The sequence below is a fragment of the Lepidochelys olivacea genome (assembly GCF_965140295.1).
Source record: "Lepidochelys olivacea isolate rLepOli2 genome assembly, chromosome: 11".
NCBI lineage: Eukaryota > Metazoa > Chordata > Testudines > Cheloniidae > Lepidochelys > Lepidochelys olivacea.
The window spans coordinates 51,526,384-51,548,270 of record NC_140421.1 but is presented as its reverse complement, the minus strand read 5'-3'; the positions used below and the strand labels follow the sequence as shown (position 1 = coordinate 51,548,270).

At 38.3% G+C, this 21,887-nt stretch overlaps 1 protein-coding gene across 14 annotated transcripts in view; it reads right to left on the bottom strand.

The window, feature by feature from the left end:
• Positions 1-21,887, bottom strand: part of GULP1 (GULP PTB domain containing engulfment adaptor 1) — a 294,296-nt gene that overhangs the window by 27,326 nt on the left and 245,083 nt on the right. For 13 of the 14 annotated variants that reach the window (XM_084642803.1, XM_084642804.1, XM_084642801.1 and 10 more), the window contains 3 exons: positions 19,731-19,847; positions 19,190-19,282; positions 660-884 (listed from right to left, as the gene is read on the bottom strand). In XM_084642803.1, coding sequence (XP_084498929.1) covers positions 660-884; positions 19,190-19,282; positions 19,731-19,847 — 435 coding nt within the window. The remainder of the gene's footprint in view (positions 1-659; positions 885-19,189; positions 19,283-19,730; positions 19,848-21,887) is intronic. The other variant, XM_084642805.1, reaches the window with a different exon arrangement.

Sequence of the window (21,887 nt, the reverse complement as noted above, 5' to 3'; positions counted from 1 at the left end):
GGATGAACATGAGAAGCATTTTTATTCAGTAAACACATGCAGAAAGCCGTGATAATGTTTGCCAAATACAGCCAAATGTCATTTGCAAATGGAGAAAAGGTTGTGAGTATTGACAAATTGTTATGAAAAGGCAGTCAATATGCATGTTACAGATCATTTTAGAATAAAATAATTTGCAGCCTTCATTTTGCACAGAGTTCATATAAACTATAGTAAAACAAATATAATGGCTGATAGTTCTTCTGGCTAATCAATACTTTCTCACTTACCCAAGTTCTCTTTCTACTGAAAAAATTAAAGCCCTCCAAATCAGACTTTTGGGACACTGTCTTGAATAACGTAAATACCTATTATTAGTGTAATTACTCTATCAAAATAGCAAACTAGTCCAATAAATATAGCACATACAGGTAATCCATTAGAACGTAAAGAAGAAGAAATGTTAAGAAGTTGGGAAAATAAGGTATTATCTTAAGGATATGATGCAGGCACCATAAAACATCTCAAAAGTCTCCATATTTTAACAGTACCCATAAAAAACCTATAATACATCTGATCTGTCCTTTAACCACTGTACAAAATGTATAGTTTAATACAATCAACACACAACAGAGAACATAGGAAAATAGAAAAAAAAAGTTTTTGCACAGCAGGATTACACGAGGTCTTGGGATGCTGTATTCATTGACTGGCTTGGGAAGACCACTTTTTGAAGGTGGTGGTGTTAATAGTCCAGATGATAGTCTGGAGTCAGGAGAGCTCATAGGAGTAAGTGTAATGGAAGAGATATCTAAACAAGGAGTTGAATCCTCATTATTACACCAGAAAAAGGTGGAGGGTCTTTGAAACATATGTTGATCATTATCAGACTTTATGTGCAGCAACTGTAAAGGAATCACAGAAAGAGAAAATATTCTAAGGAATAGAAAGTAGTAATGTAAGGGAAAGAAAAAATTCACATTTTATATTTTAAAAAGTTGTTTGCAAATTGCTGTTCAACAGAACGCTAAAGAATTTTTTTGTGAATGAAAAGAGAACCTTAAAAACTCATAGTCATTAAAAGTATTCCAGTATTGGTGGGAACAAAGAAGATTCATATATTAAAAATTCAATAAAAATACAATGAATACATTTTCTATGTGGGCACAATGGGTTGAACCCACAAAAATCTGCATGCAACAACATACCTACAAAACCCCATATTTGCACATGCAAAACAGTAGTTAGGCACATAATTAGGGAGGAAAGTTGTTGTGGTTAAAGTACAGGCCAGAATCTGGTTCTCTGTCATGTTAATACACAGTTCCACTGACCATTTCCCCCCCCCCCCAAAATAAAAAAAAAATCATATAATAAAATCCTCATACAATAAAAGCCTGCTATGTAGGCAGTTTATGGGATTTGTTTTATTTTGAATAGGAAGATTGTATTGACTTCTTTGGTTACTCAGCTATAGAATATGAAAACTATACAGTTCCTACACAGAAATATATATCCTTATAACATTTTTGGTACAACAACAACTAATGCACTTTTGAGTTGAAATGAGATGTGTTTAACTAGATAATTCAAACAGTGTCTGAGATCTACTATCACAAAGGCTGAAATCCTCTTTCCCCTAGCACAGGTAAACAGGGTTCATGACACAGCAGACCTGCTAAAACAATGAGGGGTCCTTGTGGCACCTTAGAGACTAACTAATTTATTTGGGCATCAGCTTTTGTGGGCTAGAACCCACTTCTGTGGTTGTGCTGAGTGGGGAGCCCCTTGCACGTGAACAGTCCAGCATTCTGGGGACTTCTAGCAGAGCAATTCTTACCAGTTGAAGAGGGGTGAAGCATGAAGGTTCTACCAATTCCCAAGTCCTTCCCACACAATGGCCAGAATAGCTACTGCAGCCTTTGAGTAGCATCACGGGGGCTGGTCCTTGTCTGCTCTGTGACTTGAGGAGAGGATTCCTCCCCTCCCTACCCCCAAACGCACAGTCAGCAGGGAATCCTGTTTTAGATGTGGTGGGCGCTAAGAAGTGTACTTATTCTCATCACCCAAAAGTCTGACAGTAAAACTTTACTTCCCCGATTTTATTTCCTTTCATTTTTAACTTGTTACTTCCTTTTGTTTCCTTTATCTATTTGAATGTTAAGGTTTAAAATAAGTTGTTTTAAAATTATCCTAATAATATGTTTTCATTTATAATTCTATAGACCTCATTTCAAAAACAAAACATACAAGCATTATTTGAAAAGTAAGTGGAAAGGTTTTGTTTGATTTTCCCTGCCACGTCCTGAGTTGAGGTCAAGGTTCTGTGTTTCTCATGAAAAAAATGATGGCTTTACAAACAACTAAATATGACCAGGGAGTTGCACTCCATCCCCTGCTTTAAGTGTTTGTGATGTCATCATTCTCCCCCCCACACACTCCCCGGCCTCCAATTTGTCCACATCCTTTCTGTAGTGGGGGCCCCAAAACTCACTGCAATACTCCAGATGTGGCCTCACTAGTGCCAAATAGAGGGGAATAATTATTTCCCTCAATCTGTTAGCAATACTCCTACTAATGCAGCCCAATATGCCGTTAGCCTTCTTGGCAACAAGGGCACACTGTTGACTTATACCCAGCTTCTCATCCAATGTAATCCCCAGATCCTTTTCTGCACAACTGCCCCTTAGCCAGTCGGTCCCCAGCCTGTAGCAGTGTATGGGATTCTTCTGCCCTTAGTGCAGGACTCTGCACTTGTCCTTGCTGAACCTCATCAGATTTCTTTTAGCCGAATCTGCCAATTTGTCTAGGTCACTCTGGACCCTATCCCTACCCTCCAGTGTATCTACCTTTCCCCCCAGCTGAGTGTCATCCTCAAACTTGCTGAGGGCGCAATCCACCCCATCATCCAGATCATTAATGAAGGCGTTGAACAAAACTGGCCCCAGGACAGAGCCTAGGGCACTCCGCTTGATACCGGCTGCCAACTAGACATTGAGCCATTGATCACTACACATTGAGCCCGACAACCTAGCCAGCTTTCTTCCCAACTTATAGTCCATTCATCCAATACTTGCTTTTTTAACACAATGAATCAGAGGGGGTAACCAATGTCCAAGGTCTGCAGGATACTTCCCTCTCTGGTTGTCTCTGGGGTGGGTCCTCCCTTCCCTCAGGGAGGGCCCCTTTGGGCAGCTGTGTCAGTGCCTTAAACTTCCCTCTGCTCTGCGCTGCTGGGGCTGTTGGCTGCAGGTCTGCTCACCTCCAGCTCTGCCACCCAAATGAACTAGTTCCCTATCTTTTAATTCCTCCAGCAGATGGAGCATTTGCTGCAGGTGTGGCGGGGCTGGCTGAGCCCAAAATAATCCCTTAACCCCATGATACCCAGTGTGGGGTTTGTACACCCCATCACAAGGTGCTACAGATCGCTTTTAAAAAAGAGATGTACCCAGAACATCCATGGACGCTGTCTTCTCTCTTCAGCTAATTTTGAAGCTCTTAGCCAGGGCCGGTGCTGTAACAGGCATGCATTTCCGGGGCAGATGTAAGGGTTAGAGCAAGGTCAGCCAACATGCAGCATGAGACCCAAAGGTCACATCACCTTAGGCTTTTTAAAGATAAAAAGTTAAAAAGAAAACCCTTAAAACAAAAATCACAAGCCTAAACAAAGTGGAATCTCCCCCAAACTGCGTTGGCTCGTATGCTGCCAACTACTGGAATCTAGCACCACAGCAGCACCTTTCCTTGGCAAATTGTTCTATAATGGTGTCCAGCTCCATCCTTGCGGTCTTGTCTTCCTCAATTGCAAGGAAGCAATTCCTCAATTCCTCAATTGACCAATTCCCTTTTGGTCAAACATCATCACGAAAACTTGATACTATGAAACTCAAGTAGCTCGGGATTCCAAGTGAAAAACTGAACACCTCTGTGCCCTCTGTAAAAAAAAAAAAATAATACAGCCAGAAGGACACAATCTCCTGAATCAAGTCTGAAGAAAATTATGAGTATTTTCCCATGAAATTAAGAACTTCCTCTGTTGCCTTTTCTAAAGTTATATTTTTAAGTCACTTGGGATGGAGGAAACCAAACAGAGTAGCTACCTCTTGAAACCCTTCACGTTGAGATTTTAGTTCCCTGTTCTGTCTAAAACTTCAAAATATTTCCTTCAGTGGTTATCCTTTGCTTCAAAGACAGAATTGTGTGCAAATTCATCATGTGCAGCATTCATGGTCTCTTCCTGTGGCTTGATTCCCACCTGTTCTGAGATTCTTTTACAATTTCCTTGTACTTTTCTTCAGATCAGAATTTGCTAACCTCATTCACTGTGCTCTCAAATGTCCTGGCACAGATAAATTTTCTTTGACTGAAGGATTCCAGCGGCTGCAGCCATGATAACAAAGATCCTATGCCACCATCACAGATTGAGGTAGCACATCCAGGCCATCAAAGACAAGTTGTTTTTTGCTCTCGATATGTGTCCTCACTGCTCCTGCATTCGGCAACAGTTTCAGCTTATAGGCATTCAATTGTATTCTGAAAATTTACTGTCGTTTCTTCAGTGGATTTCATCTGAGCTGCCCATTTAGTCTTGCAGATTGTCTTTAAATGTAAAGATCTCCTTCATTCTTCAGAAGCCTGTTCAATTTCATGTGCTGCATCTATCCTGCCAACTTCTTCTGGGGTCTGAAGCACATCATCAAATTCCTCTTCCCTTTGCAAAACTTTACTGTTTCAAGCAAGAGCGTGACGGTAACAATCATTTTGGACTTAATCACTTGTTTTCCCTATTGATGGTTAAAGTCTACAAACTATTTATATATTTCCTGCAAAGTTCAGAAGAAAACCTTCAGATCTGGACTGGCCTTATCTTCAGCAGCATGCACCAAAAGTAGGTAAATTTGATGTGCTGAACAATCAATGTCTGATGCATACACTTGGTCTCCTCTGCTGACAGATATTCTCTCATTTTTTGCTCACAGTCCTCCACAAGCTCTGGCCATAACCCTGGCCCCATCATATCCCTGTCCAGACATGTCTTTGGGGTCTAATCCATACTTGCAGAATACAACATTAGTTAACTGGTCACACAAGGAAACAGCATCTGCCTCACTTGCAGCCACAAAGCTTACAAAATGCTCTTTAATACCTACTTTTCCTTCAAAATGATCAGTATTAAACAGAAGCAAAATAGTCATCAGATCAACATGGCTAATATTCACAGCTAACAGCTTAGCTTTTTTGCAGCTATTAAATATGCATCTCCTGGCTTCTGATGCTAAAAGTTCATCAGTAATTGTCTTGCTTAAGTATTTGATTTCCCTTAGTGTCACTGATATGTTGGGCAAAAGTGATAGTGAGCCTTGCAAGTAGCGTAATGATGTTCAACTAAATACCACCATTGTTGCTCTACAGCACTTCACAGTGGCCATGAAAGGGAGACCTAAACTAGTTAAAGTTTTGACAGCGTCAAGCAATATTTTTAGTACTTCTTGCCATTTCGTATTATGTTCAGATGCTTTTTTTCAAAATGTGCATTGATACTATGACCCTTCGTGAACTGTAGAGCTGCCACATGTGACTCCATATGTTATTTGCTCCTGCCAGGAACAGACACTGACTTTAGAGTATTCTTTCAATCACTGTTAACCATGCCGATTTTCAAGCATTTGTATCCTTGAACAACCAACAAATTTGACAGCATGCATAATCTGAAAGAGATGAGTATACTAGCCACTTGACATGCAAATCTTCAACGTGGTGCATTTTTCATTCTGTAAAATGAAGATGAAAAATGGTGGCCTATATGACAAAAAGGAAACTGTCCATATGGCATATCATTCTTTATGGACTGGTAAGGACAATCTATGCAAGCATGTGCAACGGCTCAGATGATAAAACAATCTTGAAAGTGATTTATCAGATGGGAACGTCAAACCTATTTCAGCAGGAAGACTGCTTTGACCTGCTTCACTGTTGACCGGCTCATCTACAGGGATGTGGGCTTTTTGGTTTTCTATCATTTATGGGATCTTTGGCTTTGTAGCTCATCTACAGGTCATCAGCTGTGCTTGTTTCAAGCAAAGTTTCTCTGAAAATATCATCAGCTATTACTACAGGTGCAACTTCAATGGTGCTTCACAAATTGTGTTCCTGACTTAAACCTTGACACAATGACAGATTCATGCTTGTTGAACTGAGATGCAGTTCTTGACTTTCTACTTCAGATTGCAGGAGTTGATCATAAAGTTTACAAAATGATAGTGCCTGCTGCTTAGCATCTTTGGAAACAGTTTATAACAAAACCTCCTTTTCTTTTCATTTGCTGAAACCAGACTTTTATTTGTATTTATGGTTGTCATTATCAGGTATCTTCCACTATGAGAATAACTACGTTGGAAATATAGGCCTAAATAAAGTGTATTTTTGTGCTGCTTAATTTGTCCTTCAGTTGTGAAGGTATCCCTTCAAAAATGTTGACTTTCTATGCGCAGAGAGAGAGAGAGAGAGACAGACAGACAGACAGAACTAAAGTGGAGCTGGCTGGGGAGAGTCCTGAGCAGGCAGACACATACTTCTCAGGTTTCAGAGTAGCAGCCGTGTTAGTCTGTATCCGCAAAAAGAAAAGGAGTACTCGTGGCACCCAGAGTACTTTTCTTTTTAAGTACTTCTCAGTGTCCCAGAGCAAGAGGAGGATAGGGAGTCTATGGAAATAAACTTCATTTTCAACAGCAACCTGTTCATTACTGGAACTTGCCCAGGGGCTGTGACCCCTGTAGGATGGGGGTAGGAAACTTCTGCTATCACCAGCCACTCTTGGGCATGCTCAAATGCTGTGTAATTTTGTAAAGGCATTGCAGGACATGTGGTTGTAGGTTCCTATAAAAATGAGGGCTGGTGGCCAGGGGCAGTGTTAGACACATGCGACTGATGCAACTGCAGTGAGGGGGCCCCTGGCAATGGTGCCTGACTCAGTTACTTGTGAGGGAGGGGCCCCAGAATTGGGTTGGGGGCAGACGACACAGGCAGAGGAATAGCAGGTTCAGTTGCTTAGGTGTCTGTGCACTTGTAGGACTCCTGCAGTTCCAGGGCTGCTCAGCTGCACAACATATACCCAGCTCAGCTTCTGCCATTGTTTGTGGCCTACTGGAACCTCTAAAAAGAGCAATGTGCTGGTCCCCACTGCCCACATTTGAATTTGCCCAAGGATGGGGCCTCCACGAATTCTGATTGGTAGGACCCCCAATGGCAGAGCCTCCATTTTGGTCAAAGACTCTTCCCTCCCATTGCCTGGGAAAATTCAAATGCTGGCAGCAGGAACCAACGTGCTGCTCCTCCTGGAGGCTCTGAGTGTAGCTCTGGTGGCAGCATCAGCAGCAGTAGTTCGTGGCTCTGGCTCCCGCAACAGCAGTTTTGGCTTTGGCAGAAGCAATGGTGATAGCTCTAGTGGCAACATCAGGGCCTGGGCCAGAGGGAGCAGATGACACAGCATGGAGCCGGGAGGTGGTGGGTGGGAGCAGAGTAGGGATGCAGAGGAAGGGACGAGTGTAAGGGGGTGAGGCAAGTGAGAGTTTATTTGAATGTGGGACATGTGATGGCATGTGGGAGCCCAGAATAAAGACTTGTGCTGAGGCCCATATCTCTGTTCCTCTGCCATGGCACATAGGAGAAGGAAAGGGGGAAGGGGCGGGGGGAACCAAGTGAAGCCCAGTCAGCACTTGCTGACCTTGCTGATTGTTACATCTGCCGCTGTGCATGGCACTTCTGTTGTATGGTCCCATTTGAATGGCAAACAGCTGAAAGAAACCTTACCAACTAAGATCTCAGAGAGACACTGTTTATACTCAGTGGTTTCACCCCCAGCACTCAGTGGGAGGCAGAGAATTCAAGGACTCTGCCCCCGGCCAAGAGGAAGGAGTTATGCAGGCACATGAGTGCTACATGACGGATCTTGGGGAGAGGAACGGCTCCCTCAGGACCTGAGTAGGATATTGGAAATGGCCATGCCATGCATGATGAACACGTCAAGGAGGCTCCAGGTTGACAGGTGCCAGGACCCTGACCCTTAGATAAGAAATTAGTCAAGGAAGAAACAAAGACATATTTTACACTAAACAAAGGTAAGGTCAGGCCAGGAATCAGCAGACACCTGTGATGCAGTGAGATCCAAAGGCGCGCATATCTTTTCAGTCTGTTTTTCTCTCTCTGACACTATTTTCCACTTTGATTAGTTTCTTCCTCTACTCTTCTAATGGTTTGTCTTTTACTATTTCCCTTACATTGCTCTTCTCTCACACACTGCCCTCCTTCCTGACTGTTCCCTGTTATTTATTCTCATCAAGGGGGTTCTGTGGCTGTCATGGCATTTCCTTCAGTTTTCTTTTTTTCTGATTCTGGAATTCTGGTTAGTCAGATACTGTAATGCTTGCAGATGCTCGAGGAATGTCTTGAAAAAATATCCAACATTTGAAAAAAAATCCTTCTTGTCTCTAGATCAAAGCCTGTTTGGCTGGTCTGGTGAGATGTTCCTTAGCAGTCAGCCAGGGCTTGGTATACAACTTCCTATGGAAACAGATAGAGTCAACGTGGTTGTGAATGATTACACTTTCAATCAATTGTATATCCCCAGGAAGACTGGTGGGTAGAGCTGATCCCCTTCTAGATTGCTTCAGGCAGCAATAGTGAAAAAAGGCATACCCAGATATTTTAAATAATGAAAATAGGTTTATTTAAAATAAATAGATGCACTCAGGGATCCATTAAAGTTGTGGGTGCAAGTTCTCTCAAAAGCAGTATCTAAACTCTTATTGTGATACAAATGTAAGCAGCACCACCATATGAAACCAATAAGGGGAAAATCAGATTGCCCCCCACATAATCAAGACCAAATGGAAGAACGACCAGTGATTAATGTACTGCCAAACCACTAAAACACAGAGGAAAAGTAAACAGCACACACACAAGAGTAATGGAAACTTTAGCTGTATATCCAAGTGACTGATTGCATGAAGCAGAGAACAAAACACCAAAAGCCAGCAGCAACACCCCATGCCAACAGTTCAAATGCCACACACGAGTATAGCTTTACAAAAACTCCAAAGTCTATTCCCAACTAAGGAAACCACATCTTTCTAACCACGATACAGTATTACTAATACTTCTCACAGACTTATTCGGGAAGTGGTAACAAATGTGTTAATCTGTTTTGCATAAGACTTCTCGACTGACAGTTATATATCATATTGAGCAACTATTTAAGCTTTTAACATCACTACCAGCTTTGATAGAGATCATTCTAAAATAAAATTTAAAATAATATTATGCAGAAACTGATTTAATTTTTTAGAAATGCACTGAATGAATATAAATTCAAATAGTAAAAATAATAAAGTTACAGAATCGTAATGGACGAAACATGCATGCAGAAGACTTGCTACTTGATGGTTAACTTTCTCTTTCATTCTTTTGCTGAACAATTTGACTTTTGGCTTTCTGTCTTGGTTCTCATTACTTTTAATGCCTTGGTGTATGAATGCAACTAGAGATATTTTATTCTGAAAGTTGTTTTCCCCTTTCCAATTCAAATTCACTTCAGGATATCGTAGCTTTATTAGGGTGTTAACTTGGATGGTATTGCAATCACCATAATCATGTATTGGTATAGATATTGATGAAATAAGTGACAACAAAATTTCACACAAGGGAATCAGAGGTCATATATTCACTGCTAAAAGCTTAGGGCCAAATTAATGCCAGGTGTAAACAGGTGAAACTCCATGACTATCAGTGTTTCCCACCCATTTACACTCAGGATGAAACTGGGTTACATGTAAATTTGAAAAATTTAAACAATTAGAATTTACAGCTCTGTAAAATCCTAGGCCAAAAGAAGTAGCTTTCAAAAATATAATTTGGAAAAAATCTTTGTCATGCAACATAGGACTATATTCAGTTTTTTTACACAGTTCTTTCTCAGTCATACTCCACTGGCCTGTAGTTTATTCTCATGAAAAGCAGTATCCTAGCTGCATAACTTCAGAGCTGCTCTATTTAAGTCCCTCAGACAAGCCTCTTTAAAGCCTCAGGGAAGCTCCATGCTGAAATAATGCTCCAAATATGATAATGAATCTGCAAAGTAATGTTTTAAGAATTCCTTTGAAAAGGTTACATAGTAATTTAGAACCTGTAAATATGAGGTTCTCCCATTCCTAGTTACACTTTTATCTATATATTTAAACAAATTTCTTACAAATTGGTGTTCCATCTCAGAATAACACATGATCTCAGATTTCTTAATAATCTGCATTATCAAAAGGACACAATGTCTTGTGTGCCAGGAACTTCCAGTGAAATGCAATAAATGCATGACATTATAATGGTATGCATTCTATTAGCATTTGCCATTACTGCAAGTTATGTGGATGCCAGGTTCTATGTCATTTCATTGGGTTACCTATATCAGCAGAGCATATGCTGTGTAATTACAATACCAGGTTCTTATATAGCGCTTTCCATCAGTAGATCTCAAAGCACTTTATAAAGGAAGTCAGTAGCATTATAAATCCATCCAATCATTTACTGAAACTCATTAGATCAGTGGTTCTCAACCTATTGACCATTCTGGGCCACATATGTGGCCTGCAATGTGTTATGTGGGATGCATCCAATACTATCTGTATGGCCCTAAGGATGTCACATGGCCCACCACTCTGTGGTGACTGGGTCACAAGTGGCCCGCGGGTTGCAGGTTGAGAACCACTCCACTAGATCATAGTTTGAGTTGACTGGATTGTTTAAGAAATAATGTGCCCATATCAAACCCATTTTCCACTGTTTTTCTACATTTCCGCTCTTTTAAATAAATCCATTTAAAATGTATATTTTAGTTTCCAGTTATTTAGTTTCCAGTTGTCTCCACTTGACTTGCCTCTATCCTTACTTAAAATATTTAGGGAAGTCTTGTTTCTATTTTGTTTTTTATCATCAAATTAACGATTTTGCATTACATTTCACATGTCCATGCCATGTGTTAAAACAGGACTTGATTATAATGGACAACTAACCTACCATTCCCACTTGTTTCAGGGACTCTAGATAAGAGGAGGCGGCACGAGTAAGATTTTGTACTGTCATACCATGTGATCTTTTCCAGGGTCCTCAATAGCAATTTCTTTTGTTTGTTTGTAAATTTCAACTGCCAGGCAGTTAACAAATAACAAATTTTAGTTTTTAAAAGTTTACATGCAGAATGCCACACAATATCACCCATGCACAGACATACATCTGTCTTCCCTCACAGAGTAGAGCTCTTGCAATAAATTCAAGCATACATAGTAGCATCCTTTATTTGAAAAGAGAAAAAGTAATATATGTGAAATTTAGTAGAGTACAGTCTTTTCTCATTTTATGCCTAAATGTACTATATCCCCCTGTAGTGCACTGGGACCACAACTTGCCATCTCTCTTTGCATGGGAATTCTGCAGGATTTTTACATAAATATCAATGTCAAGACTTAGTTCTTGTAATTTAAAATACCTTTTAATGATATTAAATCAATAATAATCATGGTTTTAGAATATGAATATCAGTAACTGTCTTCTGTTTGAATAGGAAGCTTTGCTCCTGTAAAAAAACTGCAGCTTTACATTATATGGCCATCTAAAGGGAAAACCTTTTACTTCTATTGCAACACTGAGAGACTCTATCTGTTTTTTAAAATCTAGAAAACCTTTATCACAGTGAGCATTGCATTCTCACAAGTATTCTTCATATCTCTGAACATCACCAGCATTAATTAGAAATAGCAATTATACACAATCATAGTTGTACAGATGTAAGATAAAATGTTTCCCTCAGATCTGTTCTATAACTCTTAGCACCAAGATTCAGTTCTCCCTACATCCATAGAACACCCACTGAAATTAAAGTGAACTCTCCACATGGAAGAAGAGCAGATTATTGGAGTCACAATCTACCTTGAGAATCTGAGAGTGAAATAATCTCAGTCACTTCCCAATATCACACTCTACAAAGAAAGCAAAGAGACTGAAGGAGTTAAATTTGAGGGGCTGAAAAGAACCTTTTAATACGCGATACAAAGATCACACATTCAATTCCTGATCACTGAAATTTACCATGAAGGCCAGAGTCTGCTATTTTTACTCCTGCTGAGTAGCACCTCAATCTACAAATAGTGCCAATGAAATTAAAAGGATTATTTAATAGGACTTCATATGAGAAAGTACATCAGAATCTAGCCCAGAATGTTTAGTATATCTCAGGCCATTCTTGAGAACTAAAATATACATATACTTACAACCTTGTGCATCCCTCAGATATACTACAGGCAAAAAGGAAATATTTTAAAAAGTGGAAGAGGACTAGTACTTCGAATCATGATAATAAAAATTAACACTCATATTATTAATATTAAGTAAAACAAATGGTTTTAATGGAGCATATGTTTTTACTTTTCTTTAACAATCATACTGATTTAAGATGATGAAGACAAATCAGAAAAAAACAAACCAAAAACAAAGTAAATGTGACATGGATGACAGATGAAATTATACATTTGTATCCTTAAAGTGCAGTTAACATATTGAGTTGATCTAAGACAAATATAACATATCTTTTTATAATTGTAGTGTTTTGTGACTAGACCTTTTTAGATGCAACTTGATGGAAATTTAATCCTACATATTCCATATAAAATTACAACCCCTAAACTCAGACATTATTTGATTAGATACTGTTTAGTGTATCCAATCACTTTTGAAGTTAACACAGCTGTGTTAAATTCTGATTGTCAGCACTCCTCTCAAAAATAAAACAATGTAACAACATTCCATTTTATCTACTCTTTTACATTGTATCTTATACATCTATCACAACGAAATCCCCCATTTTACTTGATATGCGGCCCTCCAGTCCATCCATGGGTAGGACTTGCTGGGATGGGCAGGAGGAAGAGCTGGCCTCATGCTACCTTGACTACCTGCTCTTACTGGACTGGAATGATGATCATATTCAGGCCAGTTATGTATCCCCTATATGGAAACTTGTCCCCTAACAACTCAAGTTCATGTGCTGGGCCTTCAACAAAGATGACTGGTTTTGCTCAATTATTTTTCATGCTGAAGAAATCCTTAAACAAAGATTAAAAAAATTGTTCCTGGGAGAATTTTCTAAGAGAATTCAGTATTCCTTACTGAGGACATAGGAATCTGGATTCCACACAGCATATGTACCACATAGTTGCCAAAAAAATTCCTCAAGAGGTAGAGCTGAGTCAGGTCACCAGTCCAGTCAATACTTTGCCAAATCCATACCCATGCCTCTCCTTGAGAGAGGTCAACAAGATAGAATCAGGTTAATATTTAGTAATTAAAGAGGCAGTCTGGTCCCGTGGATAGAGAACTGGCCTGTGAGTCTATGAATGCTCCACACCTCTTGCTCAAAAGGATATTCACATCGAGCTCAATTGTAGCTTTGCCAGAAGCCCCGCACAAGAGACAGTGCACAGTTGCACTGCCCCAGGAGCAGATGTGGAACTAGAACAACTAGGAACCACTCCTCATTTCTTCCCATTCATCTGTGCGTGGGAGAACTGTTGGGGAACGATGATTACAAGGACCCCAAATTGAGATACCCCTCAAAATGCAATGCAGGGAAATTACTAACAAGTTGAGGGTTTTTTTGGATAATAATTCACAAACATAATGTTGGACTTTGAGTAAAAGATCTCTGAAAACCCATGTTTAAAGAAGATAAGAAATGTTGACATAAAGGGTCATCAGCTTTTCCATAATTCTCCATTCAAATAAAACTTAGTTATGAGGATACATACTAAATTTTGATACTGAAATATAAAGATGAAGAATTGTTAAATTATCATTTTTGTTAGAGCTTTGTTAATTCAGTAGTTTATAATTTTGGATAATAAGTAAGTTTGCATGGGACAATACCAGTGCCAAGGCAACAGGAGGGAAAAGGACAGCCAATAGAGCCTCCCCTGCTACACCTCCAACAGTGTCAGGTGTGGAGAAGGGGACTTAAAAGGAGGAGACCTACCCAGTTGGGGGCTCACCAGGAAGGAGAGCAGAGCTCTGCTACTGCCTCATTGAGGGTAGGCTGGCTCCGATAGTAGCACATGTGGTATTATAGCATTGCACAGCAACAGTTAAAGTATTAGGTCTCAGTCCTGCAGTCCCTTAACATGTAAACACTAATTAACTTAAATGGGAACTCCATGTACGAAATGATTGTAAGATAAAACCGATAGATACCATATTATGAATGTATATAAATAGTAATATCCAAATGATGGAAAATATGAATAGATCTAATTATTTGATATTATGTCCAAAAGAGGGTCAGAAACCCACCAGACACTGGCACCTTTAAAAAAAAAGTTTTTAAAATTATTACTTCAAAAAAAGGAAAGAAAAACAAACCATAAATATGTATATTTATACAGGCTCAAGTCCTGCCCACTTAAAATTCACTTAGTAATGTTTGTTTATTGGATTCAGATGTTTTAATCTCCTCTAAAAATAGACATATGTATTAAAAATATTAGTAGATCACTAATATACAATGCCAGCTAGTTTCTTTCTGTTTTTTTTTTAAAGGAAAAAATTGACAGTCTGATGTTTGAAGTTTTGCTAATTTAGATGTAGAACTTTTCATAAAGATATTTCCTATGCATTTCTTAGTGTGGATTCAAATTATTTTATACTTAAAAATTAAATATAATTTCACAGTGTAACACAAGAGGAAATAATTATGATACATGCTGTGAATTTGTATGAAGATTAGTACCTCTGTACAACTACAAACTCTTTGTGTTATTGACAGGTTTCAGAGTAACAGCCGTGTTAGTCTGTATTCGCAAAAAGAAAAGGAGTACTTGTGGCACCTTAGAGACTTTAGTCTCTAAGGTGCCACAAGTACTCCTTTTCTTTTTGTGTTATTGAGTCATACTAGGAAATGCCTAATAATGTGTATTGAGAGCATATCATCTATCATACTTCACTTATAGCATATAAAACACAGTAATCCATCTGCTATTTTAAATGTGAATGAACAAAACTAGATTTATATTTTTCTGACTGAATACAGTAATTCTTCTGTGTTACATCATCACATCACATCCTTATGTTCCCTGCACATATCTCAACCGGGAATGAGGAGAATTAACAAAAAGAAGCATTTTTCACACTGATTATTAGAAGTGGTTAGCTGGCTATTGAGATATGATAGTTTTCTGAGAAAGGTCCAGGCTTTGAAATATATTTTGCCCAGAAAGTTAAATTTTCATTAAATTGGAAAAATGTCTCTGCTCATTAACAAGTAACACACGAAAGGTCATACATTTAAAAAAACAAAAGCAAAAAAGAGGAAGCAGATTTTCCAGTGGTTAGATCTGTGAATTTAAAAATTCCTCTTAAAAAAGTGCATTCAAGTAATTTTAGCAAAATCCCACAATTACTTTTTATTACTATTTTTAGTAACATCACACATTTTCTTCCCAGAAATGTATAGAGAATATAAGAAAAGGTATATTTATTCTACTTTTACTTTTGTAAAATGTAGTAATTTAGATATCCTTGTTTGAATAAGCATAATTTAGCCTTAAACACATACCCGTCCACATCCTGCAAAGTTTTTAGTGCCTCTTCTAACTATAATATGCTCATCGCAACTGAATGTTGCGGGACTTTGTCTGGGAAGGAGGAAGAAAAGGGATTGTAGATCTTGAGCCATGGGGGAACCAGAAGTGTCTGGTTTAGATGGGGACACTGAACCACCAGCACACCAGCTGGGGGGAAAGGGGATTTATATCCAGTGCCACACAAATTGTACCAAGAAAAGGAGTACTTGTGGCACCTTAGAGACTAACCAATTTATTAGAGCATAAGCTTTCGTGAGCTACAGCTCACTTCATCAGATGCATATCGTGGAATCTCCAGCAGACTTTATATATACACAGAGAATATGAACCAATACCTCCTCCCACCCCACTGTCCTGCTGGTAATAGCTTATCTAAAGTGACCTCTTTCTTCATGAACCAGCAGCGCCCTCTCTCCCACCCATGGGATCAAAGTAGGACCAAGTATTTTATGATCTACAGTGAACACTGTGCTAGTTGCCTTTTTCCTTTAGGAGCTGGGAAGGAATTTTCCCCTCACTACCATACTGGCCCAGGTGCTGAGGATTGTTTCGCCTTCCCCACAGCAGTTCAGGGACCCGTTGAGTTAGGTAAGGAATTTAGGTCAAGATGTCACAAATTAGGCAAGTGTCCAGTGCAGGTACTCATTTTATGGGGTGGCAAGGAAGGGAGGAGGTCTGGTTTCCTAGGGAAGCTGGAAAAGGGAGTTGGGATTCTTAATGTCTAACACAGTGGGGAGACAGCCCTCTTTTTCCAGACCCTCTGACCCTCATGACCAGCAATGGGATAGGACCAGGTTGGGAAGGGAAAGGGCTGATGGTAGCCCTCCCAAATAGATGGAAATGATTAAGAAAAAAATGGTGACCAGCGCTGTACAATTTACTGCTGGGTGATCCCAGATAAATTAATAAAGGTGCAGCCTTATTTCAACACATCCATTGAATCTTGTCTTTGTTCCTGTGTGTGTCTGGGACAATGGGAATTGAGGTTTTGCAGACTCCGGGATCACACTCTCTTTGCAGATAATTAAATAAGTTACAGTCATAGAAAATAATAGTTCATGTAAAGCACTGATTGTCTATTATATTTAACAATTTTTTTCTCATTCCATACCTGTCTTTTACATGTACCTGCTCATTTTATTATAATGGTAATACAAACAGCTTTGGCCTATTCGAATGACCTTCTGGGCATGCTGCAAAAGCTATTTGTTTGATAGGGTTTTGCAGGAAGGATAAAGTTATGTTATGAGATAAGATATGAGAATGAGAAGTTTTCCTGGAGTATTTCTTTTTATTGCTGATTAGCTGTGATACACTGTTATCTCTCTTTGATTACTTAAGGCTGCTGGCTGGCAGAATTAATTTATATATTAATATTTATGCTGCTGAGTAGTTCTTACTGTAATTCTAATTATTAGAATGAACAGAACGTCTGTACGGTAATTCTTTCTTTTTAAATATTCAATTTAAAGAAATAACAAATAAATTAGAATATGCATATATTTGAAACAACTTTTGGAGATGATTTTTTGAAAATATAAGAATTAAATATGTTATTCTTGTAATTAATGGGTATGAAATGTAAATGTGATATTAACAGCTGTGTGTCTTATATTTACTAGCAAATAAAATAAAGAAAATAATGTGCAAAAATGCTTTAAATCAGTACTTTTAAGACTGTATTGCAGATTTCCTCACAGGCATTCCACCACACAAAATAACAGCTATCCTAAGGGTCAAATTCTGTTCTCAGAACCTTGTGCCAGAAGTCACATTGAAATAATACACAGAAAGCATATACACATTGCTACCACAATGCCAATAATAATAGTACCCAATCAGTGAAGCGCATAATTTGGCCATTATACAATTGCAATCTACAATCTCATATGTTATTTGTACTGTTTAAGTGTCAAGAGGCCTCATCAGGTACCTGGGTCCCATTGTGATAAACCCTGGACGCACACATAATGAACACATGGTTCCTGGACCAAAAAGCTAAATAGGAAAATATTGTTTTTTGCTATTCTTGTTTCTTTTATAAGAAGAATGTATCTATCACAGAGTTACTATAAAAGCTGGTTTTGCTCTTAGACAAATTGAATGATTAGGTTTACCAATAAAGGATCAACTCTTACAGTTTTTACTAAGGAAAATATCCTGAATAAAAGCTGAAGATTTGGCCTGAGGGATTAGTACTTTTGATTGAATGCATAGTAAGTGGGAAATCATATACAATTTACAGTTTTCACTGAGTCCCTATGAAAGAAAGACCTTCATATATACAATCATATCCATTCCAGTCACGTTACTATCACACTTGATGACATTATGGAGACAGACCTCCACAGAACTTAATTTCAGTATAGTGATAATACTGATAAATTATCATTGCTATAATAAACAGACTCTGGGGGCCTTCGTGGATCAAAATGTAGATATCCAGTTAAGGCTGATGCCAGGATGGGAACAAGATGAAAAAACTCATATTTTCAAAATATGTGGTAGGCCCAAATTTTAATTTACACAACTGTAAAGATTAAAGAAAATGCATTGTAAAATGTTTGGATACTTCTGTAATTCAAAAAAATACACTGACTTAAGAAAATAAAAAAATAAAAATTGGCAAATCATTTTTCTGCTTGGACAAAAATATAGACTCAAGGGATGTAATTCTGTCCCAATTGACTTCAATAGGACCAGCATTTCACCATTGATATTTAGATTAAAAACTAGATACTTTTCGTAAAGACTTGTATATGCACATCAACTGTTTTTTTTTACAGCTATGTAAATATATTTGGATACAATAAACTATAACTGCTTTAGAGCCATTAGGGTCAGTCTGCTAAACAACCTATACTTTTAATAATAGTTCACTAACACTAACTAAATCTGCCATTTAAAAATTCCATAAAAATCGACATCCACTGATTCTGAAGAAGGCAAAATATTTCCATGAATAAAGGATCTTCATTTGCTTACAGTCATAACTAGTGAGCCAATCCTTTAAGTACTTATTTGTGTGAAAGATCATAATGGCTCTTGGGCTATGTGATTCTACTAGGGAATTTCAGAAGAACATAAAACTTGTTAAAACAAGAAGTAAGTTATAGACAAAACAATAGATGTAAGTAACGATATGTTTGTGACAGAAAGTTATTAAGAAATCTTGAGTTACAAAGCGCAGGGTTGACACACTGAACCAGATCCTTGGGACACAGGACTTTGCTCTTCATCCTTAGGTAGTCTGCTGGTGTGTCTGAGAAAAATGAGTTTGCATATATACAGCAACGTTTGGGCACAACAGGCTGAGTTAAGGAAACATCATTTATTGAATATAACTTTAAATTTTCCTACAATAGTTGGTTTGTCACAATCTTACTGTTACTTAAATATAGGATTATAGTGTGTTAATAATAATAATCAGAAATAGTGTGAATACTGTATTTGTTATCAGAACACAAAGATGGTGTTAAATAATTTTAAGTTATACCAATCATGGCTGGAAAACATAGTTGTATCCATGTACTTACTGGAGATGTATGTATTTGATTTATTCTTAACTGGTTTTCCAAATCTTGTACCTTATTTTTCAGTTCTATATTTTCAGTTTCTAGTTCTTGAATCTACAAAACAAACAGTCATTGTAACAGATACTGGGAGACTCATCCTCTGATGTATCTAATTTTAGCTATAAATCATGAATAACATTTTTATTTCTTCATTTATTTGAGATCTGCTATTCTTAACAGTATACTACAAACTAATTACCAAAAAACTAGTAATTGGGTTTAATAATTGATCCAAATGCCTCATTTTATTTGAGAATGAAATAAATTTCTTAGCACTTGTGAATTTTCAGGATGATGGAGAGATGCACACTGTTTTTTTCATAAATGCACTATAATTTCATAGATTATTGTCCTCTTTTTGAGTGTTTCTGGAGTCTCTTAATAATCTTCTGTCCTTAGTATATATTGAAACTTATGCTCCAGCATACTTCACAAAAATTTGTAAAAAATTACCGTAGTATATAATTTTCATGAAGAGAAGCAACAAATATGTATGACTTACTCTTTTCTGTAACCCTGCAATCTGTTTTCTTGTTTCAACATCTTTTCCTCCAGATTCCAGAAATTTCCTGTAAGCCAGGTCAAATGCTTGACCAATTGTTAAAGTTATCTCTTCAGCCTTTATACAAGTAAAATATTGGAATTAGCACATTAAGAGTATCTTATACAGTATTTTTCATTTCACAGGAGCACAAAACATATTACATAATTAGGGTCCTACCAATTTCACGGCCATGAAAAATTTGTCACCGACCGTGAAATAAGCTCTTCCCTGTGAAATCTGATCTCCCCCTTGCTGCAAGTCCTGGCTGGGCTGGGAGAGGACTTATCCTTCCCCTGCATGGCTGTTCTCGCTTTCAGGGGGAGATCAGAGCCACCTTGGAGTGCCTCCCCCTGCTGCAGGACGCTCCAGCACTGGAGGTTCCTGCAGCAGGAGGAGACTTGTGGAGGTGTATTCCCCTGCTCCTGGAAGCACCCTAGCTCTTAGCTGTGAGTCCCTGCTGGGCTGGGGAGAGACAGGACTTGTCCTTCCCTTGCATGGCAGCTCTGAGGAGAGAGTGGGGGGGGGGGGGGAGATTAGACCTACTTCCTTTTGTGTTGGGACCCCCACGGTTACAACACTGTGACATTTCAGAAGTAAAGGGCTGAAAACATGAAATTGACCAATTTAAAATCTCTCTGTCCATTAAATTGATCAACATGGATCCTGAATTTGGTAGGGTCCTATACATAATATGTAATACATAATACATAATAATACATAATATACAGTATACCTAGGTATTGCTTCACCCACCACTGAAATGAATTCAGCTTTGAAAAGAAACATGGCAGCCAGGAAGATAACTGAAGAATAATTGATGCAAATAAACTACAGGGGAAACTGCTGTAGACAGAATGCGATTATCTATGTTGCAGTGTACATTATGCTACTTGTAAATTATGCTACTTTAATATCTATAAACAATGTGCTTGGGTCTGTTTTTGTTGCATTTTCATCTCTTGAAAGTGGCTGATGGCTGTAACTTTCTTTTGTTAATGAAATATTTTTATTGAATTCAATTTTTTCTTTCATTGTTTTTAGTTAGGTTTCAAAAGTCTATATTATAAAAATAGGGTATTGATTTCCATAAGGTCGATATATCTATATATCGTATGTCTGTGCTTAAGTATTGAAGACCACAAGTGCAAAACCAAACCAAATCTGTGGACGTCCATGCAAATAAAATAGTTTCTCTCTTCATATTTGAGAACTCCATACATAATGTTTCAATTCCTTTTACATAGGAAAGATTTTACTTTGGATAACTTTTGCAGGGGCAAAAACCCAACAATACAATACATTCATTAACTGTTCATATTTTTGGAAACTCGGTTAATCCCAGTAATCACCATTACATGGTCATCATTTGTTCAGTTTTCTCCTTTGTACTTAGAACAGGAAAAACTGTGGCATATATGTGGTCTGTTTGTTGGAAAACAGATTTTTTTCTGACAACCGCTGTAACAACTGGATTTATGTCAACCGGATTAGACTATTGGTTTTCTTTGTCATTGAAAAGCAAAGAAAAACATGGGAAAATATCAAGGCAAGACTGAGATTTTAATTTTGAAAGCAAGTAGAGACTTACCCTTTGATAACTTTCTGTAATACCAAGTGCCTGATACAGGTTTAATCATTTTATCTGCTGCAAATTAACACAACAAAGTGACAGTTGCTCAGAATTACCATTACCAATCAGCTGCATTTTGACTATTTTAGAGAACAGACCTATATTTACCACTAATTAAATAATGGTAAACTGGCATGTGGGAACATGCAATGCTGGCACTATGGGCACTTTCCAGGAAATGTGTGTAGATTGGAAGGGAAGGCACCAACTTGAATGAGCTTCTTTGGATGCTGAAGGAACTAACGGACTGGAAAGAGGGAGGGGGCAAAACTCACTTCGGGGACCACAGGGGTAGACAGAAGTGTCAGAGAAAGAACAATAGTGAATGAGATGGGAAAGATACGGTCAGGAATCAGGGCCTGCAGCAGAGCCAGTCTCCAGGCAATTTAACGAGCTTGTAGTAGCTTGTAGTAGGCTGTCTGATTGGCTACACTGCCGGACTGGTGGGAAGAGAGTCAGCAGATTAGCTCTTGAGCCCAGCAGCA